This window comes from Cupressus sempervirens, chromosome 10 (genome assembly GCF_028749045.1).
Source record: "Cupressus sempervirens isolate cs-2001-9-10 chromosome 10, ASM2874904v1, whole genome shotgun sequence".
In the NCBI taxonomy this organism is placed as follows: Eukaryota; Viridiplantae; Streptophyta; class Pinopsida; order Cupressales; family Cupressaceae; genus Cupressus; species Cupressus sempervirens.
In genome coordinates, this window is record NC_143127.1 from 742,067,834 (window position 1) to 742,082,636 (window position 14,803).

The 14,803-nt window shown below is 37.1% G+C and overlaps 1 protein-coding gene across 1 annotated transcript in view; it reads left to right on the forward strand.

Annotated features, from left to right (window-relative positions):
• LOC149536025 (Exostosin family protein) overlaps positions 1 to 14,803 on the forward strand; it is a 136,414-nt gene that overhangs the window by 35,954 nt on the left and 85,657 nt on the right. The window contains exons 3-4 of the mRNA XM_089804890.1: positions 11,789 to 11,946; positions 12,036 to 12,183. Of these exons, the coding sequence (XP_089661016.1) occupies positions 11,789 to 11,946; positions 12,036 to 12,183 (306 nt within the window). The remainder of the gene's footprint in view (positions 1 to 11,788; positions 11,947 to 12,035; positions 12,184 to 14,803) is intronic.

Consider the following 14,803-nt stretch of genomic DNA (forward strand, 5'->3'; position numbering starts at 1 on the left):
GTAGCATTTATAGCCTTCAACATCTATTTATTCCTTTGAGATACATGTTGGCCATCATATATAACAAATTTGAGACACCTTTATCATGGCTAAACTCTGCCAGGGCTAACACATCATGTTTTTCGACATTTGTTGCTAGTTCGTCATGTTATTCGAAGTTTTGTTGCTAACACGTTGTGTTGTCTCCTCTTGTGGTTACCCCACACTCCGGCGGTGTTAACTAATGTTTCCATGTTAGTATGTGGGTGTGTGGGGAAAGGAAGTTCTCACCCCACAGCCTCACGGCGGTGTGAAGAAAAAAGGAATATGTTTTGCAGGTGTGGTGGGAGGCAGATGCCAAGAATATAAAGGAGATTTGTGCCCCACATCCCTGTTGGGAATCAACATGCTAAGTGATGCTTCTTGTGGGTGCGTGGGGTGATGATAATCTGCTGTGTTCTACACATTAACATTTTCTTTTGCCAAGGGTTGAAAACTCAAACCACACTACTTTGGCCCTGTACATGCAATCCCAGTGCTGCCCCATGCCTATTTACCAATTGCAGGTGTTGTTTCTTCTGACAAAAACATTTTTTGACACTAACTTGTTTCTGGGTATGGGCTTTTCTTTCTTGACTGCAAGGATGCATTCATTAGCCCCCAGTCTGTCACTTCTATGGATCAATATGTACACACAGATCAATTTTTATTGATTTGTTTAACTTGATATCCTTTAACCTAATTCCAGTTTCGTTGGGGTTTACACTCATTGCAAAATCTGATTTATGCTAGCTCCTTAAAAAGCAATTTTGTATCAAAATTTTGGGTTTGTTCTCCTTTGGTTTTCTTGTAGTGACTACATCCTGCAACTGTAATTTGCCTTTGCCTTCATTAATAGAAATCTCAGGTTTAACCTTCTCATATTTAGCTATCTTGTGCATGTCTTTTCCTCACAACATCTCATTGGTTTTGACCTGTGTGTGTGTGTCCTGGGAGAATACATTAGAGTTGAGATTTGTGTACTCTTGGGTGCATTGTTGATGATTATGTGCAGCTGTTTGTAGGGAGCAACCACAGTCAATCTGGTGCATTACCCCTTCAATTTCCTGCAATCCCTTCTCCTTTTTCCTTGCAAGTTGTTAGTTTAGGTGCACTTTGATTGGAAAGAAGTCGGCCTTCTCGGGAGATTCAACTCACATGCGCAACATCCTATACTTGAGGTTGACTCAATGATTCACAAGGTTGCTTGGTGGTCATGGGTGCAAACTTTTGTGATAATAGTTTTTTGGCACTCCTGGTCGGACTATCCTTCGAGTCAGCAGAAGACCGTTGGTTGCTTAGTTCAAAGCTCATCAGACACTGAGATTTTTTGGGTGTTATTCGTAGTGCTAACAACCTTTGGGGGTAGTTTTTTTTGAAGCACAATGGACCATAAGTGCAAATCTACTGGTTTCAAGCAGTCTAAGTGCTGGGATGCATAACAATCAATTGTGATCGTCCATGTTGTCAAGTTTTCTGTGAACTTGCTGCTTTTATGAAGCTCTAACATGGACTCATTTCATAGAAGCACATTTTGTTCCCCTCCCCCCCATATCGTGATGATTCTGCTCCTCCACTCTTCTATTATTCATATCAACCTCAACCAAAACCTTGTTATGGCCCAAATTTTCTTGCAATACCCAATGGCCATTATGTCCAATATGCTTACCACCCTCCCACCCTTATCTATTGAAGAGTTACAAAACATGGGACTGGAACTCCAGAGGCATATGAAATCAAGAAGCAATAAGAGTTTGATATGGGGCAATTTCTTCTCATGTGACATTGCAAGAAGTGCTTGTATCTCTAATTTCCCCTCTTCCAGGGCATCTAGAAATGGCTTGGTGTAATATCCCTTTGTAGATATTTTCCCAAAATCCTTGATACTAAAAGTGTAGATTTAAAAATCCGAACAGATAACCAATACGCAATGTTAATTCCAGAGTTTCAACAGATTTGTAACCAGCAGATTTACATACAGAAAGACTCAGCAAACTTGTTTATTCCTCCAATATTCAGAAAGGTACATATATAAATCAGGAATTATCCCAGATAACCATCAAATATGTTATTGTATTTTACAACAGCAATACAATAACATGCTAATAACCAAATGATCCAATCTTACAAACAGTAAAAACAGTCAGATTGACAAATATAAATGAAACCTATAAGAAGGTTAGGTTTGCGTCCAACCTTCAAACGCTTCTCCAAGGGTTTGCGTCCTAGAAGAACAAACCAACAATTGTTTCCAGTTCCTAGATTAATATTTGCTTGAATATTATAATCTTCATATCCTCTCATGTAGAGTCTGTTGTACCTTTATCACTTTTCCCAATGGGATGCACACATTTTTAAGCAATGTGGGATAAAGCACTTTTTTGTCCTCTAGTCACTTAAATGAACATAGTACTTTTTAAATAAAGTGACAAGTTAAATAAACCTTTAAACTCACTTAGCCAGTAAACCATAAAATCGCCAGGCATTAAAATAACTGACCAAACGAACTCGGATAAGCTTGTGCAATAGCTCGTTGGAAAGCTCTCGACGAGACGCTTCCAACCCAACATTGAAGTACCAAAAATGTTGAGCTCTGATTACTCACAAAAAATAATAAGCATCTGGACAACTTGCTAAAATTGCTCCGATGGGTCTAGAACTGGAAATGTCTAGGCCACATCTCGAATTGAACCCCGTAAAGAACCTTTTCACCCTTGAAACCTAGGCGAAGTGGGCTGGCCACAAAGAATTATAATGTCCCAGAAAAAGGGACATTATACTTGGCATCATGGTTAGGAATGCTTACAATATAGTATTTGAGGCAATTAACACCTTTATTAAGCTTCTTTGAGCACATGATATAAATCATCTAATATATTTCTCAATGGGTTCATGACTTCTAGAGGTTTTATTTTTAATGAGATAGCATCCACTTGTTGAGTCCAACAATGACGCAAAGTCTGATGCCATTGTCTCTACAACACTAATAAAACAAAAGAATAATTCAGAAAAATAGAAATCTCAGCACAAACATAATTTTTTTATTTTAATTGCACGTGAAAATGGAAATATAATATGTGAATCGATTAGCAATTAATTTGATTTATTTGATAAAAAGTGTGTGAATACTTTACAATTTAAATTGTATGTTCAGGTAAAAAACAAGGAAACAAATATTTCATTTACATAAACTAGTGTAAATCAGATTTTTCCCCTACATAAATTGAATTCGATGCAATCAAATTTGTAAAATTATATATGTTGTAATAAATTTAACATCTAAAAATATTTTATCTACTTGAGAGAAAGGGGGAAACCCTAACCTTCAAATCGTACTGAAGTTCTCTTCCAACTCATCTTGGTATGAAGTTTTGTTTCATTACTACCTTATCATTCTCATTTTGTGGCTTGATATATTTCAATTTTAATGTTTCAAGAAGGTAACAACTTAGCAAAGAAAGGTATATCAAATAACTGAGAGGCCAATATGACTGCAATGCTTTATTGGCACAACTTCAACCTAAAGTTCTTGTATTGCCTGCCTTGCTATCATGGGGCCTTGCACATTTCTCTTCTGGTGCCTTCTAAACCATTCTGCAGAGGGATTACTTTGCTATATCACTTAAAAAATAGCATCTGCAAGAGTGCTGTTTTCTTACACATTGAATCCCATTTTGATAATTTCATAAGATTAGTACAATTAATTAATTGAATTATTTTTTTATACTAGGAAGAGTTTACAAAACTGTAACAGTAAAAAACTTATAATCGGAGTTGTGCCCTTAGGCCTATTTATCATATCCATCTTTTGACTCAAGCTACCATGAGGATGGCATCTTTTTTATATCATTTATTCCGTCATCCAAAAACGATGAATGAGCATTTATACTAGTGTACATAGCTAGAAAGTCAAAAAGGAGTAGAAACTGTAAAAAAACTGCAGGGAATTCATTAGTCACAAGGACCAATGATATTATTGCTGCACTCAGCCCTGTCTGTTTCATATGCTCCAATAGGAGGGTCTATTGCATGTGGTACCTCTGCAGTCACCTCCCATCTGGGAGCATCGGTTCCATGTGATTTCTTTATCTGCCCATTATCTTCTTTAATGTTAATACCTTTCTCTTCGACCAGTTTCCTAAGTTCCTCAAATTCTCTCTTATCCAGCACGTCACTGTAGGTGTTGAAGTAATGGGCAGACTGTATGTGATCATAGCACCTTCTTGCATGAGGAACCTGCTCTTCGGTATTTCTAAGACAACTGATACCTGTGACATTATAAAATAGTGTGAGTTTTAAGTCAAATTCAGCAAGTATCGTCTTCTAACCCTGAAAAACTTCCTCATTTCTTCTTTTCCAAAGGAGCCAAATAACTTAAGGTGTAAAGACTGAAAACAGACCATAATTTGTTTAGTTTAGGATCAAAATCATCAATAAACCCTGCAATAACTTCAATCCAAAAAATGCCTGGCTTAGTATTCCAAGTGACTGGGGACCCAAAAAACAATGACCAAATTCTGGAGGCAATTCTGCAAGCGAAAAATCTATGTTCAATAGTTTCAGGGGCTTGACACAAAGGACACCATAGAGGATTAATGCCCACGGAAGAGAAAACAGTTCCAATAACAGTTCTTTTGAGCAGAACGAGCCATCTGAAACAAGATTTCTTAGGTTCAGTAGGTTGGTGCCAGAAAAAGTCTAGGGTGAAGTGCCATTTAGAGTTTGGCTAATCAGGCCCCAGTTATGATCTAAGCAACATAGAATTAATGAGTCATCTTTTAGCATACTATAGATTTGTTCAGTGGAAACATTCAAAAAATCTGTACCATCCTGCCATTTCAACTGACTTCGAAACTGAGCATAATCAATCACTTTACCAGGGAAATATGTAACCACTGCCTTCACAATCAGAGCGTAATTTTCTTTTAAGAAACTTGAATGTTATATTTGGATTGGGTCTCTTCCCAAGTTCCCAACCTATTGCCAGTCAACAATTCCTTAATGATTGAGACACCTTTGTCATTCTTCTGTTTAGCTGAGCAACTTTGTGTAAGAGCAAGATGCTTTTGGTTAACTCCCTGCCACACAGATCTGTCAAGGACAGAGGTGCACAGAGGGCCACCAATAGGGCTCCTAGAACAAAGTAGGTTCCTAAACTGTGTCCATGCTCTCCATAAAGAGCAGAATACTGTTGATCCAAAGACCTTAATTTCAAAGTCCCCCATGATAATGTCACATATTGACAAGTTTTTCCAAGATTTACCTTTGTTGACCACATACGTGCAAATGTTGTTTCTTACTAGAACTTTCCATGAATCATCTCCCAGCAGAGCCTTAAATATCCATTTGGATGCCAGTGCAATTCCATGAGACTTAAGATCCTTCAGTCCCAATCCTCCAATGTTCCTTGGCATGCAACACCAATCCCACCTAACTGCATGCCTCTTTTTTGTTACTCTGCCATCAGACGAAGGGAAATCTTTAAGGATTTTGTCAAGCTTATTAATCTGATAATTGGAGAAAAGCCAAGCTGAAGACAAGTATATAGAATGAGCAGCCAAGACTTTTTGAAGTACTTGTACTCTCTCAGCTAGAGAAAGCATATTTGTTTGCCATTAAAAATATTCCTTCTCTATCTTTGCATACACCCAAGCCTACATATCCTTAGTGGAGGGGGATACATAAAAAGGTATAACAAGGTATCTTACCACTGAGGAGGGCCAGCCCATAGCCAGCCACTGTTCTCAAGTCCCTGAGGGGAAGAACCATACAAGCCTAAAACTGTAGATCTATGAGGAGCCACTTTGGCACCTGAAGCTAAGCAAAAGAAATTTAACCTCTTGAGAACATTGTCAAAATTCTGTTCATTGAGTTCTACAAACACTGCTGTATCATGTGCAAATTGAGTATTGATTAACACCTCTTTTCTAGGAAGGCAGATACCTCGTACTGGTGGCCCAAGAGAGTTTTCTCTTAAAATATAAAAAACTGCATCTGCAGCAATTACGAAGAGAGCAGGAGCAACGGGGCAGCCTTGTTGATCTCTGGAGAAGTATAGATTCTGAGTGTTGACTTTATGGTAGTGCTCATTAACCACATGCAAACCATCCAATATGTTGCCTTCCCGACCATAGATGATAATCTCTTATCATCACCCCTGAGCACATTACATATTTTGTACATCGCAAAATTCATTATTCTTACATATATATGAATTAATGCCTTTTAATAGACCTCCAGTCGGCCTTGTAGTTTTGGCACCAAGAATAGGACCAGACGTATTAATTACAAGTTACATTCATATGGGTCTTGCCCAATCACATAATTGCAAGTTACATGGATCACCCAAATAGGGCCAGACTAGATAAGGATTGATATGACAAAGTTCACTAGCAAAATAGCTAAGGCTGACAGGCCAATAAGCCATGAGGTGTACTAGATCGGTCCTAGAAGGGATCCGACCTAGCTACACATCAACACTGAGATCTCTCCATTGATATCAATAACTGTGTTCGAGTCCTTGAAGAGAATCGAAACCCACTAACAATAAGATGAAGGGAAACCAAAAGCCCTTAGCATACCCATCACAAAGGGCCATTCAATTCTGTCATAGGCTTGTTGAAAATCAGGAAGTACCATTTCTGCCATTTGACCATCTTCCTTTTCCCAATGGAGACCTTCCCAACTGGCGATCAAGTTCTCGAACATATATCTGCCTTTAATGAAACCAGTTTGGGTCACACAAACAACATGTTTAAGCAAGCCAGTAATTCTTCTTGCCAGATTCTTAGCAAGAATTTTAGAGGACAAGTTGAGAAGAGTGATGGGTCTCCAATTCTTAATTTGAGACTTATCTTCCAATTTGGGTATGAGTTTAACTGCCCTTCTATTAATATATTCACCTAGGGTAACTTCCTCAAAGGCTTCATTGTAAAGATTCAAGAGGTCATGAGAAATCCTTTCACTATTCTGCTTATAAAATTTTGCTGGGAGACCATCAATGCCTGGATATTTATCATTAGGCAAGGCTCTAATAGCATCTTTAATCTCATCCATTGAAATTTGTTTCTCCAAGACTCTAGGCTCCTCATTTGAAATCTTCTTGGGATCATTTTTAAACACTTTTTTAAAGCCTCTTGGTTAATAGGGCCTTGTTCAGTGGAAAAGAGTTTCTTATAGAAATTAAAGAATGCCCCTTTTATCTCTTTTATGTTTCAAGATATACCTTCATCATACTGAATCTCTTCTGTATGCTTCCTCATTTGCTTAGCCCTGATCGAATTGAAGAAGTATTTGGTACTTATATCTCCTTCATTCAGCCAATTCATTTTGGCCCTAATCCTTTGCCCTTGAAATCTGTACTTCCGAATTCTAAGATCAGTTTTGGTAACATTTAAATCCTTCTCCAACTTTTCATCACGTAACACCTCTTGAAGATTCATCTCAATCAATTAAAGTTTAGATTGTAAAGCACACTCTAGCATGTTCTGTCCTTGGCTTTCTTAGTGCCAACAATTTGAAACAATTCCTACATGCTTTAGTCAAAGCATTCCATTGATCTCTGCAGTCTTTCTCTCACTGCTACATAATTTGGATAAGCAAGTAAACATCTCGATGGCCTCAGATGTGTCTTGGTCATGAAGCAGAGAGACATTAAGTTTAAAGGTCGAATTGTAGAAGCATCTAGCATTCCTCTACTGGGTCTTTTCAAAGAGGACAATCAAACTGAAGGGGGAATGATCAGAGATGGAGGCTGGAGAAACCTTAATAAGGGATGAGCAACCATCGCCACTAAAGGAAAATGGAGAAGAAGTGGCATACAGTTTGTCCAATCTACAATACACCCTTTGTTTACCCCACTTGATTATAACACCAGGTAAACCAAATATCAGGATGCAAACCTTTTTTCCTCTCAATGGGGTTCCTCAGGTGGAGCCTACTCTTCAACTTCTGCCAAAAATATTGTTCATTACCTTTCCATTCAAATTTGGACCCTTCACATTTGTCCTCACCATGTTCTATCATATTGAAATCTTTCGTGAGGATCTGCTAAGCTTCCAGGAGTGAGGAGGACATTCAATCCCATAGTAAGGCTCTTGCTCATTAGTCATTAGGAGCATGGATGTTACATACCCCAATAGTCTTGTCCTTCCATTTAAAAGTGATACAAAGTGCTCTATTACAAGGAGATATATCATGCTGCTCAATTTTGTCTTACCAATTAGGGCCTACAAGAATTGCCACACCCCTTATACCTTTGTCATGTTTAGAGACAAAGTGGGTGGCTTTTTCATACACAAATTTCAAAACATTGAAGGCATGATATCATGTAACCTTAACCTCTTGGAGAAATACAAGGCCCTTTAATCAATTTATTGTACCAATTCCTAACATATTTTCTATGGGCCATTTCCAACCCTCTTGACATTCGAACTGAATATATTCATTACCATCACTTATTGGAAGCTGGTCTTTGACTTTTATAAAGCCTGTTAAAACAAGCAAGCATTTCTGTATGCTTCATCTTACGAGGCTGGTTACTAGAGAGTGAAGTCCTCTATGAGGTTTTTCTTTTGATTTCTACTGACTACCTCAATAAATTGAGTGGCCTCCTTAGAAATAATGATGTCCTTGCATCATCATTTCTTTCTGTAAATCATTTGGATCTTCCCCCATGGAGCTTATGGGCTCAGGTTGGGAAGGGTTGTATTCTAAAATCACTGAATTGGAGACCTTGAATTTTTCAGCCCTCTCATCAATGGTGGTAAGAGCAAGTTGTTGAGAATTTTTCCTATTAATGGTATCTTGTTTAGTATGAGCCTTTTTAGATGGCAATAGGTTGAAGGGACTGTGGTAGGGTTCTTTATATTGCCCTAGGTGCAAATATTCACACCATTATTTCGGTATAACTTTATATTCATCCTTATATAAGGGATTAGAGAGGGAGATAAATTTATCTTCCCCACTTTTATCAAGGGTTTCTTGAGGCGCAAAGTTATTCTTTGTATTGTTATCATAGTAACACAGAGATGTGTCCCCCTTGTCCCATGTCTCGGAAACACAAATGCACTGGTTATTTGGGGACTTTGCTCCCTTGTCCCCAGCGGTGCAACCAAATTCTGTCAACTCCGCGTAGGATGAGGGGATGTCCCGATGTTCACTATTTGCTGATTCAACTATTTATGTCCAATGTTCATGTTCCAATTCAATGCAATGTTCAAGTATTTACTCTTTTACATCTTTATATCTTATATGTTCAAGATAAAATAGATAGAGGAGATCACAATAAAAGGTTCAAACCATTTGAGAGTATTTATGAAAGATGACAACATCAACCTTTACAATGAATGACATCATACAAAAAGAAGATAGTAAATAAGGGTATCTGACATCTACATGAAGATATTATTAATTGTTCGCATTATACATTGATTGAATACACTAATTGAATGGTGGTCAAGTCCTAAGTCATCATCGATTAAAATTGTGACGTGGAAGAGTCCTTAAATACCGGAGATGCCATCTACAATAGTCTAAAGAGAAAGAAGTGTGGCATATGTGATATGATGCAGCTATATAAGAGTGGGAATTTACATTGTGGGGGGGAATAATAACAAATGTTCCATTCCCACTCGAACCATTTTTTGAACCTTCATATGTAGATAGGTATTTCTTATCCTTAAGTTTTAAATTTATCTACTCATTGTAGTCTCTCTCTTAACTATAATTCTATGCATACTATTAGAGTTATTTGCCTTGATCTTTTCCTTTATGTCTGAGGATGTTCTTGCAGAAAAAGAAGGATGATTCTTTACACATGCTACCAAATATTGTGCAGACTCAATCGCTGGATAAAGTGAGGCTCTTGAAGAAAATATCCGCGATGACTCAAATTATGAGTATCCTTCTATATTAAGCGGGAGTTTGACACTTCTTCAAAGGCAATGTAGGAGCTCAAAAGATTGATACTCAGAGGGAGTCTAAAAATACATGTGTATGAATGCATGATTTTGACGGTCCTACCCTTGTGTACATCATGAGGTAATGATGACTTATCACTAGAAAGAAAGAAGATTGATATCAGTTTCAGAGGGAGTTTAATTAGGCATTCTTAGGCGAAGAGAGCTCTAAGGGAGTAACTAGAGGACTTGACTTCCTAGGATTGTTGTTTAGGGGGAGAATTTTGAAGTGTGATCTCTTCTCTGTAAGGGAAAAGATCAAAGTGATGTTCCTTGTAATGCATTATTCTTTGTGATAGAAAACTTGAGGTGAAAGCCCTTGTTCCACCCTTTGACTTGGTTCATGGTGGTTACTATTTTGCATATGTGGATAATGTCATGAAAGGTGATGATCTTTCATTGATATATATATATATATCTGGAAGGTAGCTATTGTAAGGTGACGATCTTATCAATAGTTTGACTTGTTGTCATGATAGACTTCATTAATTTGTTGTCCTATAGTGTCAGAAGTCATGATAACAAATGTATCATGATCAGACTTCATTAAGTTATTGTCCTAGAGTGTCGGGGATCATTACACTTGTCATGATAAAGATCATGACATTGTGATTTCTTGTTATTTGATAGACTACATTAAGTAGTTGTCCTGGAGTGCCAAAAATCAGATAACTCATATCCTATTAGGATATAACATATTCTTTTGGTAGGCATCAAGGATTTGATGCCAATGCACATACCAAAAGAATATAAGTATGATGAATATCACATGGCTAATATTTCCTGTTGAATCATATGATTAATATCACATGGTTAATATTTCTCGTTGAATCATACATAGGGATATATTGAGAGATAACATCTAAGTTAATGAATATATGTTGATATCCTCAAATCTGCCATTCTAGGAATATTATAATAAGATGATATCTCTTCATATACTTGAGAGCATAATGTGTTCTATAACAATCCTCCCTAGCTAAGAGGGAGTGTTAAGCTTGTAGCTTCAGTCGGATTGATTCGATTGTGAGATACATTGTTGATGGTAAATCATCATTTAGATAAATATTCTTATATATATTATAATACATATTATATTATATATATGATATATTATATATATCATATATAGTATATGTATATATGGTTATTTATGTTATTGTTAATATATTAATTATTATCTAATGTTGATTAACCATAGAGACTTGTCTCCTCTCATATTTACAAGTCTTCAAATCTGCATTTGGAACACACCAATAAAAATGGCAATGTAATTACATTTGCAGAAAACGATCTTTAATACTTCAACACCTTTGCCTCACTCTTAATTTCATACTGCACAATGCCACAAACATTCTTCTCTGCAGGATTAATAACACAATCCGGACCTTTGCAATCATTATCCTCCCTTGATGTCTAAGGGCATTAAAGGAAACTAAGGCTCGAATGAGCCAAACTTTGGCACAGAAAGCATACAAAGGCCACACAATACCATCTATATGAACTAAGGAAAACAAAGACAAACCAAGGAAAAAAATTTAAAATAACACACACGACTCCTCCAACCAACAACCACTTGGATACCAGGTCTCAGCACTGAGTACAGGCACTCATAATGAACCTCCCGAGGCTCATACCAGTTGCAGATGATTTTCAATATGCAATAAATATTGAATAGATCTCACCTTAATGAGTTGAATTATTGCAAACAATTGCTGTAAATAATCATATTTAATGCACGGGAAAAGTTCTTACAGGTTGACTGCAATGTTGAATAACATAAATTGTCAAAAATTTGCATTTGTATGCAGGAGGCTCTAAGATGGATAACAGATCAACCAGCATGGCAGCGCTCTAATGGAAGAGACCACATCCTTCCTGTTCACCATCCCTGGTCCTTCAAGTCTGTTCGTAGGTTTATGAAGAATGCAATCTGGCTTCTGCCGGACATGGACTCTACAGGCAACTGGTATGGTCTGTTCCTTTCATTAAAGGTTATCCTGGTTTTTCATTTTTCTGTACTGGTGTCGGTCTAAATGAATGTCAATGCAATGTCAGGTATAAACCTGGTGAAGTGTGGCTTGAGAAAGATTTGATTCTTCCTTATGTTGCAAATGTGGATACATGTGATGATGCTTGCCTGGTTCAGAGTTGGTCACAGCGAAAGACTTTGCTATTTTTCCGTGGACGTTTGAAGAGGAATGCTGTATGTGTGTCAATATATTGATATTTCTTACTTTTGTTTAACTTTGGAATGAATGCTGATTGATGTTTTTAATTATGGCTGTCTACTTCATTAATTCAGATCTCAGAGTAAGATAGTGAATTATGCTCTGGAATCAATTATGCTTCCTGTTTTGTTTGAAACGCAACATCCCTAATTGTACATATTAATATGTTATTTACTTTTAGACATTTATTTCATTTACTGAGATGCCAAAATAAAAAAGCTAATTACCCTCAGAAATAATCTATTCTTATTGTTTTGTTTGTAGTGAAAGAATTGTCATCATGGTAATTGCACTATTTCTCTATGGTATGGCTCAGATTCAAATATGCACGTGCTATTATTTGGAGATTGTATTTTGAAATATTGTATGCATCCTATAGTTTTAATGGCATTCAATGCTCTGTTTCTACAGGCGTCACTTGTAATATTTACAATTATTATCTTGGATTGGGTGTAACCTTATGGATTAGTGTTACTTTTAATGTTTGGTCAATTCTTCTCTAGTTGATAGCTTTCTCTAACCTTAAGACTTCTATGGATATGAATAAAATTAGATTCCTTGTCTTCATTCTTAAACCTTTTATGGGTCACAATGAATGGTTCTGCCTCATGATTCCCACCACAGCGAAATTGAAATATACTGGATCACAAGACAACTGTCTGCAATTTGAAATAGTTCGAAGAGAGCTCCATTGGTCAATGGCATTTAAGTGCATACTTTCTAGAAAACTTTCTATGTTATTTGTGACTAGTGCATCTGAATTGAACAGAATATTGGTGGTTATTGATATAATGCCAATCACTTCATCCTTAATTGATAGGAAATGACTTTGTCTGAACTTAAGATCAATGAGAGCACAATAAATTAGATCCTGGGTTTCTATCCTTGTGGCTATGAGACACGATAGTGGAACTATGTGGTGCAGGACACCTCATTTAATCTTGGTATCTAAGAGGGTTAACATGACATAATAAGGATTTTGATCTTTTGGATCAACCTAATATAATCTTTTGGTTCACTTTGTAAGGCTAAGAGTCCCAAATGTACCTTTATAAACCTTGGGCCTCATTGGACCAATAGGATTTAGTTGGAGTCTAAAATAGGGTGTCATAGGATTTAGTTGGAGTCTAAAATAGAAAAGGTCCTAGATCATGTTTGGATTATTGGATGGCTTGTAGAAATAAAATTGCAAAAAGTTGCAACATATTGCAAAAGTTGCAAAATTGTTGTCAAGCAACTTTTCAAAAAGTTGCTTAGGAATTTGCAACTTGTTCCCAAATAGTCATAACTTTTCAAAAATTAGTTGTGATCATTGTAATAGGTCTATTTAAGCATGATGTATCAAACCATGATAGAGAGTTTGGAATTGTATGAAGTTTGGTGGAAGTTAAATGAAACAACATTGATTTTCGTGTCAATCTGCTCTGTTTTCTGTGTTGTATCGACTTGGACGGATTGGCAGGTGAAATCCATTTGCATGGAAAGTTAGATAGGTGAGTTCTCTTTGCTATGCAACTGGTTTGAAGTCATTTCGTTATTTCTGAAGCGAGATCCATTAATTTTTGTAAAGACTGGTCTGAAACCCTCCTCAAATAAGGGTTTTTGTAAGATGTGGCCATAACTTGTTATTTTACCAGTGGAATTCAACAGCCGCTTGGGAAATATAAGTTAGGGATGTGTACTTAAGGATCCCAAAGGCTTAGGACAGGAAAAGTTGGGCAAGTATTTTTCCCATCAAGCCCTAGGCTAAATAAGACCATGCATTTAGCCTAAAGAATGGTGAATTTGTGCAAACAGTCAAGGGGTATGGATCTTTTGGTGGATTTGGTGAAGTTAAGTTGGAAGAAGACTCCTTGAACAATTGGATTAATTTGTATGAACCCATTTCTTGGTACTTGCTTTGTTAACCAAGCCTATTTAGGCCTATTAATTCTGTGAATAAAGTAGGGGTTAAGGGGTGCTGGAGTAGAGTTGGATCCTATCACTTTGGAGTCTTGTATAAGCTCCAAAAGGTACTCGAAATTGTGATTTGTTTGGTTGGTTGTTTGGAGGATTCAAAAGTTAAGGCTCAAAAACCAATTAGGCAGGCCTAATTGCTTCTAGGTCAGCCCACTAGTGAATTAAGGGATAGGTGTCTTGTAGGTGTCTTGGAACCCAATCAATGGTCGGATCCCTATCCAATAGCCTTGAGAAACATGTCCAAAGCATTTTTTTGAAGTTGTGAGTCAGTTTAGTCAGATTTCCACATTTTCCCTAGTTTAGGGAAATTTTCCCTAAAGTGAAAAGTTAATTCTTTCCCAGAATGTTCAAAGATGTATTGTAAAGTGTCTTAAGCTCTAGGAAGGGTGGTTTATCCTTGGTAGAAGTGAGTGGAAAGAAGTTGGAAGTGATAAGGGGTTGTATGGAGTTTTAGTGAAAGTTGGCCCATAAAGCACACTTTTGCTTGTGTACTCTGCATCAGGTGGTATCAAACAACAAGGAGATCTGAGGATTGGTGCTATGGCAGAGAGGTCTGAGGATACAAACAATGAAGAGATCCCTTTGAGGATCGCCAATGTGGAACTTGCCAAGTTGGTAAGGGAGCAAGCAGTAAGG